Source organism: Stegostoma tigrinum, chromosome 8 (assembly GCF_030684315.1).
Source record: "Stegostoma tigrinum isolate sSteTig4 chromosome 8, sSteTig4.hap1, whole genome shotgun sequence".
NCBI classification, from domain to species: Eukaryota; Metazoa; Chordata; class Chondrichthyes; order Orectolobiformes; family Stegostomatidae; genus Stegostoma; species Stegostoma tigrinum.
The window spans coordinates 64,722,042-64,744,340 of NC_081361.1; the positions used below are offsets into that span (position 1 = coordinate 64,722,042).

Below are 22,299 nucleotides of genomic sequence, written 5' to 3' on the forward strand. Positions count from 1 at the left end.
AATACGTAAGCAAAACATGCCCTGCTCCTCGGCACACTTGGAAAGGCTGCAGAACCTGTGGGTTCACCCTCTCCAAGTGTTGATGAGTCCCCTGGATCAGATTGTCATTACGAATGTAGCCACCCTGTTGTCACTGCCGCTGGAAGAAGAAAGTGAAATTTTACTGAGATGCTGCTGGCCCAAGAGGTGAGCTCCCATGTGTTATGTACCACCCATACTGGACACTGTTAGAGGAACCTGACCCAGTGCTAAAATGGTCCAGGAGGCTCTCCGAGAAAATAAACCAATCGATGTCCTCCGACTCCGAGGAGGGGGGATGTACTGATTGTAATGACGTCTGCCAGCTGGACCTTAGAATATGATTTCCCTGATTGGGGCTGTCCATTTGGTCCAATCAGGCAGCCCTGGCTGACAGATAAAAAGAGGAATGCCAGAGATTGTGACACTCTGAGACCTGACTCTGAAGAGACAATACTAGATTCAAGGACTGTTCATGTGTAAATAAAGGGTGACTTGGTGAAAGGATATCAGCCTCTGTGGAGTTACTTTAAATTCCTCATTCTTCAAGTAGGTACAAGTTGTAAATGACTTCATTGCCTCCTGTAGGCGTTCTCATGAGTTACGAGACTTGTGCGAATTTAGCAAGGCTGTCTACAGTTTATGTTGCCATTGATGCTTGGAAAAGCTCCCGCATCTACACTTCCACAGGCCTCACCAGTAAAAATGTAGTTAAATGCATTCTGCAGTAACCTAATTAGCTATGACTAATACTTGGCCTTATTGTTTAAAATATTTTCTATTTTTTCAGGTGTGAGAAATGTTGCAGAGTGTTTGGCAAATGCAAAATCGGAAAAGACCCAAGAACAGGCTCAGATCTTACTGGAATTACTAGCACAAGGCAACCCAATGTATCAACTACAAGTGTACAAAGGATTGATTGCCTTATTACCATGCACTTCCCCAAAGGTACAACAACTGGCTCTTCAGACACTTATGACTTTGCAGGTAAGAAATTACAGCTTTTGCAAGTGTACATATAATCACATTTTTTTTTAATGGTAATAGCTTTGCTCCTTTTTATGTTGTTCTTCATATCTGTTGTTAGTCCCATGAAGCTTTTCATGACCGGAAGGTGAACTAGGCATCCTTCATTAAGTCTCCTCTATAACTGCATGATTTGAAGTATGGAACAGGATTCAACAGCAGCTAATTTAACGCCATAGTACTCTCGGCTGTGTTGATGGTTGACTGTTGTTTCTTTCTGTACAATGGTTAATGATGAAAGACATTTAAAGCTTGACTGTTCTGATATGAGGTCAATGAATTGAAACAGTATTAACACCAATTAATGCTGAGATTTGAAGATTAGTGTTTATTTTATAATTTAAATTAATATTGCTTATTTTAATGTTTCAAAGGGTTTCATAGCCTGTGAAACATTTTGCAAGTGGATTGTTGTGTTGGAAGAAAACCCAGCAACCAAATTGTTCACAGTGAGGTACCACAAACTGCAATGAAATAATAACCAGACCATCTGTTGGTAATGTTTGAGGAATAAATATTACCTGGATATTGGAAGAGTTCCCTTTTAACTCTGAATTATGCCTTCAGATCTTTGAGTTGCAGTGTGGATTATACTTGGTTTAATGTTTCATCCAACTGACAGAATTTCTGACAATTCTGAGCAATTTTGCATTGTCAAGTCAATTAATTAACTCGATAAAATTAAAAAAGAAACCCAAAGAACTGCAGGGAAAATTGTTTCATTCTGTACTACTTCGTGTCTAGTTATAGAACAGTATTAGCAGAAAGTTGCAGGCTGTCTCAGTACCAAGAAGTTGTTCTGGGAAACCAGCAAGTGTTCCCTTTTTTGAAATATTTAATTTATAAAACATGCTTTTTAATGTCACCTAGCACTTTTCTGTTCTTTAGACAGCTGTAAAGATTGTACATCCTTGCATTGTGGAACCACTTTTGAACGTATTGAAAACCATTCACTACGAAGTGCAATATGAAGGTAAATTACTGTCTGTGTTGGGCTAATATGGGATTCCACCTCCAGTTAGATTCCTTATTTTCTATTCGTAATTTTCAGGAATAAAGTTTTATCTACAGCCTGTGCAGCTTAAATATTTTAAAAGTAGTTTTGCAGAAATCCAGACTGAAAATATTCTTTACCAGCCCAAAACTCAGGTCTCTGCTAAAGATGATTTATTTAAAATTGATAAATAACAACACATTTCACAAAGCAATACTGCCAATGCTTAAAATGAATGTGTTTCTCTTCACATTCAAATGTAGCCACTTGAAGAAGCTTAACTTGATATGTTGGACTGTTTTTTCCAGGGAATGATGTTCATTGTCAGATTGCCACTCTGCTTCATGTTTCTGGAAAAGAATCTTATCAAGGATTCTGCAGAAAGTGGATCATACCTGAAATGAAATTGTCTTACATTTGAGGTATGAATGGTCAGAGGAAAGCAAACCACACCACCTTTCTCACAGCGGTAGTTGCCATATTCTGTGACATAAATATCCAGTGGAGCAGGTTGCCAATTGGGCAGCTCCTCTAAAGTGGTATATATGTAAGTGTGAGGTTTGGTACCTGCTGGGTAGGGTACAAGTAGGTAAGTAGCTAGGTGGATAGAGTTATGGATAAATAGACTGCATGTGGGGGAGGTACCAGGTGCAAGGTTGGAAGAGTCTTAGGTAAATAGTTGAGTGTTTGAGGTAGATCAATGTGGATGGAGGTATGTCGTTCAGATGGGAGGGGAGTTGTTGGTATCTGGCAAAGGGATGGGTGTTTGTCAGGGTGACAGGTGATTGGAGTGGTGTCAAATCTGGGATTGTCAGATGGGTTAGTGTATTGGATCCCAGTGGGAAATGGAGACAGTACTGTTGGGTGGTGTCCTGCTTCAGGTCCCAGTTGGTAAGTGAAGGTACTGGATTCGAGAGTGATTGATTTGTTCCTGGACATGGATGGAGGGGAATGGCATGTTAGGGATAATAGGGAATGGGCGGCGGGGTTGTTGGTTTTCAGGGCGGGAGGGAGCTGTCCCTACACAGTGAGAGAGAACTCTCGGGTGACCAGGGCAAAGGGGTTGTCAGGTCTGTTTCATGCCTTGGCAGATTGGCACAGTGTTGAATTCTGGGGTGGCATTTTGCATGGAGGTGGGGTCCAAGGGGCTGCCTGATCTGTAGGAGAGGCAGTTTGTAGGGTCTGGTGGTGGGATGATTTTGTAGTGTAAGGGGTTGGAAGATTTGTGGTTAGTGGTGTGCATGGTAAGTGGGGGATTAATTGTTTAACATTTCCTAGCTAACTACTAATTTAACTGCAGCCGAATTTGAAGGTTTGGCAATGGAGTAGATCATACAAATAAGCAAATGGCTGTTGAGTGTGGCTGGAAACTCTGTTCTGTTAGCATGCTAGCTAACAGAGTTCCTAGCCACACTAGAATCCACACTGAAGACCAATGGCATCAATGAGGAAACACAACAAGCCATAAGACAGTCAGTGATCCAAACACTGACCAGAAGTAACAAACTTAACACTCTCAACACATCAGAAAAGAAGGCTCTAGATGGACTAAAAAAAGACAAAACCATCATAATCCCACTAGCGGACAAAGGGCACATGATAGTCATACTAAACAAACAGGACTACCTCACTAAAGCGCAGACGCCAACACAAGTAGACCCCCCACATGCAACTGGGTAACATAATAATCAACACACTGAAGAGATTCAAACAGACTGGACAAATCAACAAAATGGACTAAAAATAAAACCTAAAGGGACAAACGCCACCACCACCACCACCACCACCCACACCCCCTCCCCCACCGATTCTACGGCCTCCCAAATGTATACAAACCCCTCAGGCCCAGAGTTCCCTCCCAGGCACACCAACAGACAGGTTAGCGGAGGAATTATAACAAAGACTAAAGCACCTCTTTAGCATGTCACCTCACTCAATCCACTCAGTCCAGAGTTCCTCAAATCCCTCAAAGACATAAGAATAGACGAAGCCATGGTTTCCTTTGATGTTACCAGCCTATTTACATTGATTGACATACTACTGACAAGAGAGATACTAGCACCTAGAAGAACAAGACCTGAGTGACACCGTCTCCACAGACAACATGCTGAAATTACTGGACCTATGCCTCACGATCCACTTTACCTTTAATGGCCAAATCAGTGAACAAATTAATGGGACACCCATGGCGTCACCTATCTCTGGACTAATAGGAGAAGTGAAGATGCAGAGACTTGAAAGCATGCCCCTTCTGCAGATCTAACCTAAACAATGGATCCAAGACATGGAAAACATTTTCGGTCATCGTCAAATGGACTAAACTAGAGGAGACAGACCGACTAATAAACAACAGTCTCACCAGCATCAAATTCACCATGGAAGAAGAAAAAATTGAACAGCTCCCATTTCTGGATGTCCTGGTACAACGCAGGGCCAATGGGGAATTTCTGACAAAGGTACACAGAAAGGCCACACACACGGATCAAGCCCTGAATTTCAACAGTAATCACCCCAACACCCACAAATGAAGTTGCGTGTAAATGCTATTTAAGTGAGCGACAACACACTGCAGCAACCCAGAACTGTGCCAAAACACAGAAGAATATCTCTACAAGTATTTAAGGACAATGGACACCCATACAGCTGGGTCCAAATGATGCCTATCACACAAACAACACAAGAAGATACAGTACGCGCTGACGCAGTCGTCATGTTACCGTACATCAAGAACATATCCGAACTGATCACAAAGACTCCTACCATTGGGCATCAGAGTGGCACAGAAAACTACGTCAACCCTTAGCCAACTGCTATCTCGAAGCAAAGACCCGTTACCCACTATGGACTGAACCAGAGGCCTGGTTCTCCACCAAGAAGGCCATCAATAACAGGTAGAATTGGACCCTGTATGTACACCACTGCACAGAAAAACCAGAATCAACTCCCACTGATCCCAGTGTTTAAATACCAGGCAGGAAAACACAACAACCCTTCATCTAATGATGTTACCCACCAGGGTAATGAAACATCTGCGAACTAACGAACCAGTTTGACAAATGAACCAACCACAGCATCTAAAACCTAAGCTACAAATAGACAATCGGTGCTGGAGTAGGCTATTTGGCCTTTGGAGCCAGCACCACCATTCATTATGATCATGGCTGATCATCCACAATCAGTATCCTGTTCCTGCCTTATCCCCATAACCCTTGATTCCACTATCTTTAAGAGCTCTGTCTATCTCTTTCTTGAAAGCATCCAGAGAGTTGGCCTCCACTGCCTTCTGGGGCAGAGCATTCCATATATCCACCACTCTCTGGGTGAAGAAGTTTTTCCTCAACTCTGTTCTAAATGGCCTACCCCTTATTTTTAAACTGTGTCCTCTGGTCCTGGACTCACCCATTAGCGGAAACATGCTTCCTGCCTCCACAGTGTCCAATCCCTTAATAATCTTATACGTCTCAATCAGATCCCCTCTCATCCTTCTAAACTCAAGAGTATACAAGCCCAGTCGCTCCATTCTTTCAACATATGATAGTCCCACCATTCCGGGAATTGACCTTGTGAACCTACGCTGCACTCCCTCAATAGCAAGAATGTCCTTCCTCAAATTTGGAGACCAAAACTACATACAATACTCCAGGTGCGGTCTCACCAGGGCCCTGTACAGCTGCAGAAGGACCTCTTTGCTCCTATACTCAATTCCTCTTGTGATGAAGGCCAGCATGCTATTAGCTTTCTTCACTACCTGCTGTACCTGCATGCTTGCTTTCATTGACTGATGTACAAGAACATCTAGATCTCGTTCTGCTTCCCCTTTACCTAACTTGACTCCATTGAGATAGTAATCTGCCTTCCTGTTCTTGCTGCCAAAGTGTATAACCACACATTTATCCACATTAAACTGCATCTGCCATTGCATCTGTCCACTCACCTAGCCTCTCCAAGTCACCCTGTATTCTCATAACATCCTCCTCACATTTCACACTGCCACCCAACTTAGTGTCATCAGCAAACTTGCTAATATTATTTCTAATGCCTTTGTCTATATCATTAATATATATCGTAAACAGCTGCGGTCCCAGCACTGAACCTTGTGGTACCCCACTGGTCACTGCCTGCCATTCCAAAAGGGACCCGCTTATCACTACTCTTTGCTTCCTGACAGCCAGCCAATTTTCAGTCCAAGTCAGTATTTTGCCCCCAATACCATGTGCCCTAATTTTGTTCACCAATCTCCTATGTGGGACTTTATCAAAGGCTTTCTGAAAGTCCAGGTCCACTATATCCACTGGCTCTCCCTTGTCCATCTTCATAGATACATCCTCAAAAAATTCCAGAAGATTAGGCAAGCACGATTTCCCCTTTGTAAATCCATGCTGACTCTGACCTATTCTGTTACTGCTATCCAAATGAGTCGTAATTTCATCTTTTATAATTGATTCCAGCATCTTTCCCACCACTGACGTTAGGCTAACCGGTCTATAATTCCCTGTTTTCTTTCTCCCTCCTTTCTTGAAAAGTGGGACAACATTTGCCACCCTCCAATCCACAGGAACTGATCCTGAATCTATAGAGCCTTGGAAAATAATTACCGACGCGTCCACAATTTCTCGAGCCACCTCCTTAAGTACCCTGGGATGCAGACCATCAGGTCCCAGGGACTTATAAGCCTTCAGACCTAACAGTCTATCCAACACCATTTCCTGCCTAATATAAATACCCTTCAGTTCGTCCATTACCCTCGGTCCTTCAGCCACTACTGCATCTGGGAGATTGCTTGTGTCTTCCCTCGTGAAGACAGATCCAAAGTACCGATTCAACTCATCTGCCATTTCCTTGTTCCCCATAATAAATTCACTCTGACTTCAAGGGCCCAATTTGAGTCGTAACCATTCTTTTTTTCTTTTCACATACCTAAAAAAGCTTTTACTATCCTCCTTTATATTTTTGGCCAGTTTTCCTTCATAGCTCATTTTTTCTCTGTGTATTGCCTTTTTAGTTATCCGCCATTGCTCTTTAAAAGCTTCCCAGTCCTCCGGCTTCCCACTCATCTTTGCTATGTTTTACTTCTCTTTTATTTTTATACAGTCCTTAACTTCCCTCGTCAGCCACGGCTACCCCTGCCTCCCCTTAGGATCTTTCTTCCTCTTTGGTATGAACTGATCCTGCACCTTCTGCATTATATCCAGAAATACCTGCCATTGTTAATCTAATCAAGAACGTTGTTCAGAGATGTGTGACACTTTTTGAGCAAGTGGGACTTTAACCTGGGCTTCTTAGCTCAAAGGTAGGGACACTAGCACTGTGCCACAAGAGATCTCTTCATAGGTTTCTTAAAAATTGTGTTTGATGTGCTATGACACATCTCTGGGACCAGGTGGGACTTGAGCACAGGCTTTCTGGATCAAAGATAGGGACACTACTACTACACCACAAGACACCTCTCTTCGTGCCCCCCCCCCCCCCCCGCCCCACTGACCTTTCCTCCTATTTTTCTTATATCCAGAAGTTTCTTACACACAACTGAACAGGTTCTCTGCCGCCCTGATATCAGCAAATGACGTGGTATTTTTTCATTCTACATACCACCACCAGTAAATCGTCTGTGTTTCCAATTGAACAAGTTACATGCACAGCCAATTAAGGGCACTGCAAATCATCAAATCCTGTTCTTTTATAAACAATTAACGCCTTTCCCTATCTCTCCTTTAACTTTAACTACTTAGCATTGACACCCATCACTAGTTTACCATATTCATTTGACATTAACAAGTGGGATAATTGAATACCTCTATGAAAGAGCCACACAGGTCTTCTTTTATGTTTTAACATTCCTATGATTCAATCAAAAATTCAGCAGCCAAAAATCCAATTTTATCACTTTGCCATTGGAGGTAAGAGTTTTTCTGTGAAAAATTAAGGTCATCTTGTATTACATGCAATGATTACTGTTCTGCAGGAATCGAATTTATCAAGTTACTTCTGAAATCTAACGTACGAAAAGCTCTGCTAGAAGGATTAGTTGCACGCCTTAATCCATCAGTGGATAACGAACAGAATCGACCAAAAATTCTTGATGGTAAGAAAGAAATTGGAAAGGCTGCAAGGTGTCATCTCAAAAATGTGCCAAGAGTGCAAGTTGCAAAGAGTGGAACTTGAGAGTTTTGTGAAGGTGGGAGTTTGGTGAAGTAGGGAAGGGAGGAACTGCTGCCTTGTTTTCCAACATACTTCCTCCGATCAGTGGGTGCTGGAAGAGACCAAGGCACAACAGCTGAGACATAAACCAGTTGACATCACAGGTAAGTGAGTATTTCTCTCTTCTACCTGCTGCAATTTGTCTTCACATTAAAGGCTAAATGGAAAAAAAATTTATAGGTTGAAAAGTAAAGATCCGTAGTAAATTTAAAGCAATCTAATTAAATAAACTGGACACACTGGGCCAGGCGTCTGCTGTCGCTAAACCATGTCCCCCATTGTAGTTTACAGTGACCACATTTGTAGCAAGTGTTGATTGTTTGAGGAATTTCAGCTCAGTTTATGAGTGTAGTCTGAACTTTGAACACTGTTGCACCTCAGGGTCGTGGAGAGTTACCTGGATGCTATGTTTCAGGAGAAAGACACATTCCTGAGTTCGGAACCTTGAATACGGTCATGGTCAGGGGCAGGATAGTGTGACTGAGTGAGGCAGGTAGAGGGATCAAGGAGGTAGCATGTAGGAGCCTTAGTTGTTGTCCTTGTTCAACAGGTTTAAGATTCTCGCTCCTTGTGGGAGTCTATAGAAGGGATGAGTAAACTGATCATCATACCGTGGTACTGAAACCCATTTGTGTGACGAGGAAGAAAGAATAAATGTAAGTCTTAACCATAGATAGTATAGTTCGGGGAAGAGACGATGTTCTCTCTAGGAGGATTGAAAGTCCTGAAGGTTGTGTTGCCTGCCCGGGTTGAGAATATCTTATCTGGGCTGCAGGACAACTTAAATAGTAGGAACTGCTGATGCTGGAGAGTCTCAGACAACAAGGTGCAGAGCTAGATGAACACAACAGGCCAAGCAGCATCAGAGGAGCAGGAAAGCTGATGTTTTGGTCAGGACCCTTATTCAGAAGAAGGGTCCTGACCCGCAACGTCAGGTTTCCTGCTCCTCTGATGCTGCTTGGACTGCTATGTTCATCCAGCTCTGCATCTTTTTGCAGAAGAACTCAGTTGGGAGTAATCTACAGATCCCCTAACAGTAGTTCCACAGAAAGACACTGTACAAACCAGGAAAAACTTAAATAATTCTGTATGATTTAAATATTTGTATGTATGACTGGATCAATCTAATTGACAAAGGTAGCATTGAGAGAGAGTTCATAGTGTGTATATTACAGATTGTTTCTTGGAGAAACAATTGGGGAACGAACCAGGGAGCAGGCTGTTTTGGTTTTAATATTGTCTAATAGGATGGGATTGATTGATGATCTCACAGTAAAGGATCCTCTCGGGAAGAGTGATCATAGCATGCTGGAATTTCAAATTCATTTAGAGGACGAGAAACTTGAATACCACACTAGTGTTCTGCTGTTAAACAAAGGTAATTGCATAGGCATGTGGACAGATTTCGCCCCAGTTGACAAGGCAGAAAGACTAAAAAATAGGATGGTTGATGAACAGTGGTGGACATTTACGGAGATATTTAATTTCTTGCAACTAAAATATACTCTAGAGAGGAAGAAAAATTGTAAGAGGAGAAATAGCATCCGTGGCTAAGCAAGGAATTTAAAGGTAACATGGGAGCAAAAAGTAAGGTATATCATCTTGCAAAGTTCACTGGCAGGCTAGAGGATTTAGAAACTTTTAAAGACTAACAAGGCCACTAAAAGGAAAGGTAACAGTAAGAGCAAAGGTTATTTATGAGAGAAGGCTAGCTAAATATGAAAACAGCTAGCAAAAGTGGTGGTAAGCATATAAAAAGAAAGTACCTAAATGTTGGACCCTTAGAGAATGAGACTTGGGAGTTAATAGTGGGAACAGAAATGGCAAAAAACTCTGAATCAATGCTTTGTCCCACTTTTCACAGAAGATGCAGAAATCATCCCATAGAAAAGGAGGCACTTAAACAGTCATCGTTACTAGGAGAAAAGTACAGAACAAACTATTGGCAATGAAGGCATTCAAGTCCCCATGTTTTGATGGCCTACGTCTAAGAAAGTGGAAGCAGAAATGGTGGATGCACGGTTATAATATTCCAAAATTCCCTGAATTCTGGGAAGGTTCCAGTTGAATGGTGAAATGCTAATCAAACGTCCTTATTCAAAAAAGATGGGAGGCAAGAAGTAGGAGACAGGTCGTTTAATATGTGTTGTTGGGAAATTATTGGAATCCATTAAGGAAATCGTAATGGGACATTTTGGAAAGTTAAAACACAATTCAGAGTTGGTGTGGTTTAAAGGTAAATAGTGTTTGATTGAAGAACTCTAGCAAATCAAAGATGTAACAAGCAAAGTGAATAATGGGGGTCTGTAGATGTAGTGTATCTAGACTTCCAAAAGACGTTTGATATAGTGCTGCTCGAAAGGTTAATGCAGAAGATATGTTCCCATGGGGTTAGGGGTAATATATTAGTTTGGATAGAGGATTGGCTAATCACAAGAACCATTGGGATAAACAGACCTTTTTTTGATTGCCAAGCTGTAACTAATAGAATACCGCAGGGTTTGATCCTCCAGCCGCAACCATTCACAGCCTACATTAATGACTTTGATGCAGGGATCGAAAGAAATCAAGCCAGATTTGTAGATGAGACAAGGAGGTGGGAAAACAATGAAGAAATAAAAAATTAAAAATGGATATGGATAGGTTAGGTGAATGGGATAACACTTGGCAGATGGAGTTTAACGTGGATAATGTGAGGCTATCCATTTTAGTCAGAAGAATTTCACAAAATCAGATTATCTAAATGGAGTGAAACTTCAGTGCAGAGGATTTAGATGTCCTTGTGAATGAGTTGCAGAAAGCTAGTACAGCAGATAATAAGGAAGGCAAGTAGAATATCGGCATTATTGCTGAAGAAATGAGTATATATGTAGATAAGTGTTACAGTTGTACAGGTATTGGTGCGACTGCATCTGGAGTACTCTATCTTGGTCTCTTTACTTGAGGAAGAATGTAATTGCATTGGAACAAGTTCAGAGAAATTACATTAGATTATTGTAGAGTCACACAGTAATACAACACGAAGAAGGGTCCCAACTGAAACGTCAACTTTCCTGCTCCTCTAATGTTGCCTGGCCTGCTGTGTTCCTCCAACTCCACACTGTGTTATCTCTGACTCCAGCATCTTCAGTTACTATATCTCATGGAAACAGACCCTTCAGTCCAACTTGTCTATGCCAACCAGATATCCTAATTCCATTTGCCAGAATTTGGCCCATCTCCATCTAAACCCTTCCTATTCATGTGCCCATCCAGATGCCTTTAAATGTTGTAATTGTACCCGCCTCCACTACCACTTCTGGCAGCTTTTTTTTCCCTACAAATGGAAACTTTTAAATCTTTTCCCTCTCACGTTAAACTAATTCCAGAGATAAGAGGCTTGTCTTAGGAGGAGAGATTGGGCAGTTTGAGCCTATACTCGCTAGAGTTTAGGAGGATAAGAAATCAATTGCGGTGTATAAGATGCTAAAGGTGAGGCAATCTCAAATGAGAGGTCATAGTTTTAGGCTTTGGGTGGCAGATTTAAAACAGAGATGAGGAAGAATTATTTCTTGGAGGGTTGTAAATCTTTGGCATTCACTACACCAAAGTGCAGTGGATGCTGGGACAATTTAAGGAGGACATAGAAAGATTTTCAATTAGTAATGGGTTAAAGAGTTGTGTAGAGCAAGCAGGAAAGCGGAGTTGAGACCGAGATGGCAGCAGCCATGGTCATATTAAATGGTGGAACATGTCAAGAGGCTGGATTGCCTCTCCTCCTCCTCCTCCTCCTCCTCCTAGTTCTTATGTTTTTAAATCAATAATGTTCGACCTGAATGGTGAAAAGTTTTATTTATTTGTTTATTAATTACTTTGGGCAGAGAAAAGTTGAATTGATTATGTAGCATTGGATCTCTCCGAATAGAGTCCACTGAGTATAACATTCAATATAACTTTGTGAATTTGCTAGTATTGCCAGAAAGCACATGACTGTTACTGTGGTATGGTGTAGGTAATACGTTTGATTTAATCCAAATGAGAGTTAAATGTCCCAGTTTTATAATTTTAAATTGGTGCTCAATTTAATGTTCAACTATATATAAAAAAAATCAAATAATGTGATTTTTTAAAATAACCATTTATGAAGTGGAATATTTTAAAATATAGCAGTTGTAGAATTTGCAGTTCAATGTGCAAGCTTTGCTTACCTGGTCACACTCCTGCTAGTTGTGGATCTTTTTATAACTAGTTAATGCAAATTTCCCTCCAGTTTTGAATGTGTAATGTTTCTTGGGTTGTAATGAGAGAGTGATAATTCTTAAAAATGTTGTGACAAGGTACTAGATTGGCAGAGGGCAAATTATGTAAGTATTAGGCAGGAGCTAGGGAGTGCTAATTGGGAGGAGCTGTTATTAGACAAGTTCACATTTGACATGTGGGAACTGTTCAAAGGCCTGCTGATGACAGTTCAGGACTGGCAAGTTCCAGTAAGGAGGAAGGACAAGGATCGCAAGGTAAGGAACCCTTTGATAATGAGGGAGATTGTGAATTTAGTAAAGAGGGAAAAAGAAGCATATGCAAGGTTTAGGAGGCTAAAATTGGACAGAGCTTATGAGGAATATAACACAAGCAGGAAAGAACTCAGGAAAGGAAATTAGGAGAGCAAGAGGGCGCCATTATCTTGGCAAGTAAAGTTAAAGAGAATCCCAAGGCATTCTATAAATACATTAAAAACAAGAGGATAACTAGGGAGAAGGTAGAACCACTCAAGGATAAAGGAGGGGACTTGTGCCTGGTGGCAGGGGATGTGGGTGAGATCCTAAATGAGTACTTTGTGTCAGTAATCACACTGGAGAAGTATATGGAGGATAGTGAAATTTGTGTGGAGAATGCTAATATGATATTTTGAGATCAAGAAAGAAGTGGTATTGGGTTTGTTGAAAAGCATTAAGGTAGATAGGTCCTCAAGGCCCGATGGTATCCACCCTAGGTTATTGAGAGAGGCAAGAGAGGAGATTGCTGGGACCTTGACCAAGATCTTTGTGACCTCATTAGCCTTTGGCGAGGTCCCAGAGGACTGACCAGTAGCTAATGTTATTCCTCTGTTCAGGAAGGGACGTAGGGACAATTAAGGAAGCTATAGACCAGTGAGTCTCACACACTGGTGTAGGGAAGCTATAGGAGAGAATTCTTAGGGATAAGATTTATGCACATTTGGAAAAGCATGGCCTAATTAGGGATAGTTAGCATAGTTTTGTGCAGGGCAGGTCATGTCTTACTCACTTGATTGAATTTTTCGATGAGGTAACAAAAATAATTGATGGTGCTAGAGCAGTGGATGTTGTCTACATGGATTTTGGTAAGGCTTTTGACAAAGTGCCTCATGGTAGGCTCACCCAGAAGATTAAAATGCATTGGCTCCATGTGACATGGCTGCATGGATTCAGAATTGGCTTGTCCACAGCAGGCAGAGGGTAGTGGTGGAAGGATGTTTATTCTGGCGGGAGGTCCGTGACTCGTGGTGTTCTACAGGAATCTACAGTGGAACCTCTATTGTTTGTGATATACATAAATGACTTGGATGAAAATGTACATGAGTGGATTAGTAAGTTTGCAGACGATACAAAGATCAGTAGAGTCATGAATATTATAGAAGGTTGTCAAAGGATATAGCGGGATATGGATCAGTTGCAGGTATGGGCGGAGAAATGGCAGGTGGAGTTTAATCTGTGTAAGTGTGAGGTGCTGCACTTTTGAAGATTAAATGTTAAGGACGTATACAGTTAGTGGTCGGACCCTGAACAGCATTGATATCCAGAGGGATCTTCGGGTTCACGTCCATAAGTGGCCATGCAAGTAGATAGGATGTTGAAGATGGCGTATGGCATACTTGCCTTTATTGGTCAGGGAATTGAGTACGAGAGTTCAGGTTGCAGCTTTATAAAACTTTGGTTAGGTCACATTTAAGAGTATTGCATTCAGTTCTGCTCACCATATTACAGGAAGGATGTGGAGGCTCTTGAGAGGATGCAGAAGAGGTTTACCAGATGTTGCCTGGATTAGAGGGTACAAGCTATAAGGAGAGGGTAGGAAAACTTGGATTGCTTTTCTGGAGGGGCAGAGACTGAGGGGAGACTTGATAGAAGTCTATAAAATTATGAGACGCATAGATAAAGTTGATGTTCAGAATCTTTATTTGTATTTGTGTAGAGTTGAAATGTCTAAATTGGGGGTATGCATTTAAGGTGAGAGGGGCAAAGTTCAAAGGAGATGTGAGGGGCAAGTTTTTTTTACAGAGAATGGGAGGAGCCTGGAAAGCATTGTCTGCGGTGGTACTGGAGACAGACATGATAGGGGCATTTAAGATACTTTTAGATAAGCATGTAAATATGCAAGGAATGGAGGGATATGGACCCAGGATAGGCAGGATGGATTAATTTAATTTGGTATCATGTTCAGCATTACATCGTGGGCCAAAGGTCCTGTTCCTGTGCTGTACTGTTCCATGTTCTATGATCTTAATAGGTACTGTTGAATTAGTAGTTTAGCTGGGCATTTAAAGATTCAAATGAAGGGTAAGGACCTCTGCCAAATTTGAGATTTCCCTGCTTCACTCTCCTTCATTCAACCACATCAAAAACAGACCAGCCAGTTGGTATTTTAACAATTAACATTTACACCAGTAATGGTATGTCTAAGGCAGTCTATGCCTCAGTTTTCCCTTTGCTGAGCTACCATCTTGTGCTGCTATCCTATTTTTTCTGGTAGCCTAGGTACATCTTTCCTTTCCTTTAATTGTAGTTTTTTGCTTCTCAATATTTGCAAAAAGATCCCTAATTCTGCCTCATTTCTCTTCTCTTCCATAACAGCAAGGATTTCACAACCATTCTGACTTTTACAGCACTTCAAAGTTGCAGACAGTGGTTTAATTCTTTGTTTTGACAGTAGTTGTTTCTCTTAGAGCTCTGAAAATTCACTCAGTTTTAGCTTCATACTTTTCACATTGCTTGAAACATACGTGTTTAATAGCTGCCACAAACTATAGTGAAAGCAAATTACGGCAGATGTAGAGGCCTCATGACTACAGCAAGCCAGCCAGTGCAATATGTAAATATGTATTTCTCCAGAAGCTCACTGGAAATTTTTGATATTCATTCATTCTCCAAACAGACAGGACTCAGTACTCAGACCAGCTAATTGAACAGAGATCAGATATTAAAACCAGGATTGACTGGTTATTATAGCTCAGATATAAATTATTTTTTCCAGATGAACTACTTGAATTAGTGTTTATTACTATGTTTACAAAGCAAAGATGTATTAACATTTGGAAATAACTTCCACAAGGCAAGGCCTTGTTTTTTTAATGCATACGTTCAGTATGACAGTAATTTTCTTTTATATTTAGAAGAACCCACCTTACCTTTGTTTGTACAACAGACTGCTGCAGCCAAAGCAATTGGGTAAGTGCCAAGTAATCATAAGATAAAGTTCAAGTTGCCACTAACATTGCAAATCACGAATTGAACAATTGTTAACAAACCAAGGAATCAGTTTTTATGCTGAGAGATCCATGGCATTGTGCAATGAGTTGGACTGTACAGTTTCATAACATGGATCGAGGTGGAAGAGGGAGTTAACTTCTCAATATAAAGTCCTGTTCGAAATTTGTTGAAAATCTTATTTTGGACTCTAGAAATTTAGGATACTGAGAAACAAAAAACGTAATGGATTTCTTTTGCCCCGATGACTTTAAAGATAGCAAATGCAAAATGCTGAATTTGGATTCTTCTATTAGAACATGACATTTTCCATTGCCAATATTGACATGCTAGAAAGTGTTTTTTAACAAAAAACTCTTTGGACAGGACAGGACAGAATAAGTGTAATTTTTAGCAGATTGATAGATTAGCTGAAAATAAAAGGGCTAATTTCAAATTTCTTGTAGGGAGCAGGTTGTAAATGATGCAAATTCATGGGCACAGACTCGATGTATTCAATCCATTGTTAATTAATTTTCTCTTGCAAGCACAAAAATGACCTTTATATGGGTTGGCTTAATTGTAAATGAAGGCTATGTTTCAAATGAGAGCTTTGAAGAAAGGTTACACTATCCATATTCTGCAGTATTAGTACAGGTGTCATTTATCTGTACTTTTCTAAAATAGAGATAATTTTCCATATAAGCATCCTTTAAACCATCCCTTCTTTAAGTATTTAAGTCCAACCATATCACATACCATTCATATGCCGAAACACTAGGCAATAAACTGCAGTCAAGCTTGACTATATTAATCTTTAATCAAATGAAGCAGGGAATAGGGACATTGTCAATTCTCCTGGGTCATTGATCTTGTATGAAATTGGTTTGAGGAGCTTCAAAATAGTTTTTAGTGTGAGAGGTCACCAAACAGTTTCAGCAGTGACTCAATTTATAGCATATTTTTCTCTGAATCACTAAGTGGAAGTTCAAGTTCTAACCCAGGTAGTTAGATCTAGGTTGACACTCAGTACTGCAGTGAGGGAGTGCTCGCTAGCAGAATTGCCATCTTTCTGATGAGGTGACCTACGGCCTTGATTGCACTCTCACATGGACGTAAAAGATCCCGTTGCATCATTTTTAAATATGAGCAAGGTAGCTATCTCTGGTGACCTGGCCAATATCTTCCCTCAGTCAACATCACTTAAAGACAAAGCAGATTGAGTAGAATCTTGTATCCATGTTCATGACAAACTTGGTGGTGTGAGACAGTTCATCAGGTGGGGAGGGTGGTGGTTGGGACTGCTTTTCCCCGGCTGCCAAAACTATCCTGACTAAGTCCTTGATGGAAGGAATGAAGATGGTCCTTTTTTCTCTACCCACAAGTTATTGTGCACAACTGAGCAACCTTCCCACCATCCTTTGCAATACACGGGCTTCCAGAAGTGTTGGTCACAGACAGTGTGGCCATCATTTACCAGCAGAGAATTCGAGTATTTCCTAAAGTCAAATGGCATTTGGCATGCAAGGACAACTCCGTACAATTCAGCGTCCAATGGTGTCCTGGAGAGAGCAGTCCAAACATTGAAGGCAGGCTGAAAGAAACAGCCTACAGCTTCACTTGATACCAAATTATCCTGGTTCTGGTTTGATTATAGTATTGTCCCTTACACCACTATATGGATAGCTCCAGAGTTGCTAATTGGGGGAAGTCTCCACACCAGGTTAAATCTGTTCTTCCTGGACCTGGTTGGGGGTTGGGTTAGGCTGAAACAACATCAGGAACACCAATATCAGACACAAAACTCCTAAGTAAGAGAAAGAGATTACGTCAGGGGTCGAAATTTGGTGTTGAAGCCATGGCCCTGCATGGGTAAGAGGCAAGGTCAATGCAGCGTCAGGTTGCATAATGTACAAAGTTTGGGTAGGAGAGGCAGTCCTGAACAAGCACATGGACCACATGAAAGCGGCAATCTCGCAAACAGAGCAGGAGCAAAACATACCCAGCCTCTCAGAACATCCAACAAAGCTGTCAGAACTCGTGGGTTCTCCCTCTCTGCCTAGCGTTGAAGAAACCTGTGGAGGATAAGATGGATGTGGCAGAGATCGCAGCCTCGACGCCATTACTGCCTGAAGATGAATTTTGGCTGAAACGCTCTAGGAATAAGAGGCAGGCTGTGGTCTTATACATTCCGCCAATATCTGAGGCAAAGTGGGAAGAGTTGGACCTTGTGAGAAAAGGCTACGGAAAAAAGTCCTACATCCGAGGACTTGAAGGAGAAGGATCTCGTGATTGGAAAGAGGTCAGTCATTATGCACTTCATAAAATAAGAGTTCCCTGATTGGGGTTGTTAACTGACAGGGAACCCTGGCTAACATAAACAGGAGTGTTGGGGGTTCTGTTCACTCTAGGAGCTGATTCTGAACTAGCTGGGTCAGTGTCATGTACTATGCACCTGTAAATAAAATGTGACTTGGTGATGGCATACCTGCTTTTGTGGAGTTATTTCACTTTGTCCTTCGAGGCACTGTTAGAAGATCTTTCCTGTCATTATTACCTTTCTTATCTATAACCCTTAGAATGCTTATATGAAGACTGTTGCAAAACTGCAGTTTAAATTATCTGCCGTTTCCCATTTTCATTCTCGAAGTCTCCCACACTTTAGCCATTCTTTTTATGCACCCACCTGTTTGTTGTAATACTTTTTGCCAGTTTACATTTAAGACATCTACTGCTGTTTCCTTTTTAAAAAAAAGCTCAATTCTCTAGCCAACCACAAGATTTCACTACTTTGTATGTCTTAGTTTTTGATTGGATATTGTCCTTGACTGCCCTTTGTTAACCACAGGTGCTTCATCCTTCTCAATTTGTCCTTTTCTTTTTGACAGGAATAGTTTTGCTGAATGCTACAAAATATGTGCTGAAATGTCTGCTACTGCTAATCCACCCACTTGTGCATTGATCTATTTTCCATGTCCTCTTTTTAAAATAATTGAAGAAAGATTTGTGTAATTGCCTCATTTAAGCTTAGGACATTGGTTTGAGACCCGTGTTGCTCTCGCTCAAACTGAATTGAAATTCTGCCATGCTGTAATCACAACCCCAGAGACTATTGTGCTGTCAACTCCTCTATCCTGTTAGAGCCAAAGAGCTTGAGGGTTGACTTTTTAATTCATACTCTGGTTATAATTTCTTCTGCATATGTTTTCTACCCCTTCCTGCTATACTGCTTTTGTTAAACTCTTTGCTACACTGCATCTCATTTCTCTTTGACTTTCTAAATTTCACTTCACTTGAAGTCTACACACCACTAATTAGTTTAAGATCTGTCTACAATCCTAGATGTATGATTTGCCAAGACTCTGATCCCAGCATGGTTCAAATTAAGAGTGGGTGCTAGTACCCCATGAATCAGAACCCATTTCTCTAACACCAATCTGAGAGTTATGCATTTACCTCTCTAATCTTAATCACCCATGCTAGTTTGGAGATTTATTCACTTGGGTGACAAATATATTGCTAGCTGGCCAGTATTTATTGCTTGTCCCTGGGTGCCCTGAAGGTGGTGGTGAGATGTCTTGTTGAACTGCTGTGGTCCATTTGCTGTAGGTTGACCCACAATGCTGTTAGGGAGAGAATTCCAGGATTTTGACCCAGCAACAGTGAAGGAACAGCAATCTATTTTCAGGTCAGGATGGTGAGTGGCTTGGAGGGGAACTTGCAGGTGGTAGTGTACCCATATTTCTGCAGCCCTTATCCTTCTAGATGGAAATGGTTATGGTATGGAAGGTGCTGTGTAAGGATCTTTTGTGAATTTCTACAGTGCATCTTGTAGATAATATGCACTGCTGCTACTGAGCATCGGTGGTGGAGAGTAGGATGCTTGTGAATGGGCTGCTTTGTCTTGGATGGTATCAGGTTTCTTGAGTGTTGATAGAGCTGTACCCATCCAGGCAAGTTGGGAGTATTTCATTACATTCCTGACTCGTGTCTTGTAGATGGTGGCCAGGCAGCAAGTTACTCATTGCAGTATTCCTAGCCTCTGACCTGCTGTTGTAGACACTGCTTATATGATGGCTCCAATTCAATTGAGTTGATTATTATCTTTGTGATTTTGCTTTATAATTTGGCCCTGAGCTGCTTGTAATTATACAGCATAAACTTTTTCTAGTCTATGTGGTACTTATGTGGACCACAACAACTGGATCACTCCCTTCCTCTTCAAAGTTTCTCTCCAGGTCGGGAGAGATGTCCTAACCCTTGACACCAGGTAGGCAACACAGCTTTTGAGACTGTCCCTTGCAGCAGAGAATAGTATCTATTCCCCTAAAAATACCATCTCCTAATATATCTTTTCTCACTGCCCGACTTGAATGGCACTCTGGAAAAGGGAGGCCCAACGAAAACCACTCCCTACCCTCAACACTAGTTATTCTCACACCCACATCCATCACTTACCTGCATCTGGGTGTGTCCTTGATTGGAAGCTTTCCTTGTAGTGCTGAGAACATTTGGTCTCTGATTGGCAACTCTTGGTGCCAATTTCTGCCCTTGAGATTCTTAACCATAGGGAAAGGCTTGCCACCAGCCTGTTAAATGTCCAAGGGATAGAGATATCAGTGAGAGTGATCACCGCTCAGTGAAATCTAACAGAGCAAATGCAATAACTAAAGGAACAGGGCATTTAATTGAGCACTGAGAGCCATTAACAGCAGAATGATACTTAACTATTGTACAATTTATGTCTTCCATTCGGCCATACCAATAGTATGACAAAGAATGTGTCTGTCTTACCTATGCCTGCCCATCATCTACAAGGTGCAAGTGACGAGTGCAATGAAATACATTAATGAGCAATAATACTCAAGAAGCTTGACACCATCCAGGTCAAGAGCAGCTCAGTTGACTGGCCCACCATCCACCGCAGCGTGTCGTCCTCGAGATGCAAGAATCGAGGGTTATGGGGATAAGGCAGGAACAGGATACTGATTGTGGATGATCAGCCATGATCATAATGAATGGTGGTGCTGGCTCGAAGGGCTGAGTGACCTACTCCAGCACCTATTGTCTATTGTCTATTGTCTCACGGTTTAGAATTTCCCCCATTCTACCATAACCACCAAGCCAGGGGATCAACACTTTTTGAAAGAAGCGTGCAGGAGACTTTGCCAGAAGCAGCATCAGGCATACCTAAAAGTGAGATGTCAGTTATTAAACTATAATACGGGACTGCACCCATGAGATAGGGTCTCTAGCACTGTGTCACAACAGCCCTAAAGTTCCTCAGCATAGTTTTCTGGGTCCAACCAACTTCAGCTGCTTCAGTTTCCTTTTTATCCATCATGCAGTCAGAAGTGGGAATGTTTACTGATGTTGCATAAAGTTCAGTAACATTTATGTCTTCCAATCGGCCATATCAATAGTATGACAAAGAATGGGTCTGTCTTACCAATATTTCACCAAGCTTCCTTTAACAGCACTTTCAAAACCTGTGACTTTTACACTTAGAGTGACAAGTGCAGTAGATAATGGGAACACAGCCATCCATAAATTCCTTGAAAGCACACATCATCCTGACTTAGATTTCTAATATTATTCCTTCATTACTGCTCAGTCAAAATGTTAGAACTCTCCGACAGGATGGTGGATGCTCCCACACCCCAAGAACTGCGGCAAAGCAGGGCGGCTCACAACCATATTCTCCAAGGCAGTTAGAGTTGAGTAATAAATTCTGGCTTAGCCAACTAAGTCCAAATGCCAAGTACAAATAACAGGCAAAATGTGGCAGCATACCTTCTTGAGAAGAGTTCATGTGGAGATCTCACTGGCTGCCCAGGAGGCAGCTGCAACTCTTATTGTCTTCACAAAATTCCATCCATGATCCAATTATTGTCATATTGCTTTTTGAGGGAGCTTACTTTGTATAAATTGGCTATTTTCTGCATAACAACGATGACTCCTCCTCAAAAAGTACATTATTAGCAAAGCATTTTCACAGGTATGTCCTGTGGTCCCAAAAAAAAGTACAACATAAATTCAAGTTTTTTCTTTGAAACATTTAATAGTGTAATATTTCAGTATGATTTGGAATGGATAATGTGGATGGGAAAGATTGATAACACTGCACTATGCATTGTTCTATTGAACTTATGGCTAAGGCATATAACTGACATAATAAATAGCGTTTTGCACTTCATCTGCTGACTATTTATATATGACTTATGCTACATGTCAACAATGATAAAAGTGGTATTCTTCCCAGCATTGACACCAAGATGAGAACGATTTCTTTTGGACAGAAAGAAAACAAATTTTGAGTGAAGAAATGAAATTCATTGGGTTTATTGTTTTTAATTTATCATTTTAATTGCAGTATTTGTCTTATCTGTTAACCTTTTTGCCTTTCACAGTTTACTCATTCAAGAATCTGCTGAGATAGCTGAGGAATTGTTGCAACTTAGAGTAGTGCATCATCTCATGATTGCCATGGGCAATATGAATCACGCTGACAGCCAAAGACAAGCTAGTTTGACGTTGGAAGTAAGTATATTCAGTGATTTTGCATGTGTGTTGCTGGCAGTGTGTTTAACTTGACTTCAGTTG

General features: G+C 41.1%; 1 protein-coding gene across 3 annotated transcripts in view; it reads left to right on the plus strand.

The window, feature by feature from the left end:
- Positions 1 to 22,299, plus strand: part of armh1 (armadillo like helical domain containing 1) — a 71,604-nt gene that overhangs the window by 32,050 nt on the left and 17,255 nt on the right. For all 3 annotated transcript variants that reach the window (XM_059648250.1, XM_059648253.1, XM_059648252.1), the window contains 5 exons: positions 809 to 1,005; positions 1,933 to 2,017; positions 8,001 to 8,120; positions 15,624 to 15,678; positions 22,107 to 22,236. In XM_059648250.1, coding sequence (XP_059504233.1) covers positions 809 to 1,005; positions 1,933 to 2,017; positions 8,001 to 8,120; positions 15,624 to 15,678; positions 22,107 to 22,236 — 587 coding nt within the window. The remainder of the gene's footprint in view (positions 1 to 808; positions 1,006 to 1,932; positions 2,018 to 8,000; positions 8,121 to 15,623; positions 15,679 to 22,106; positions 22,237 to 22,299) is intronic.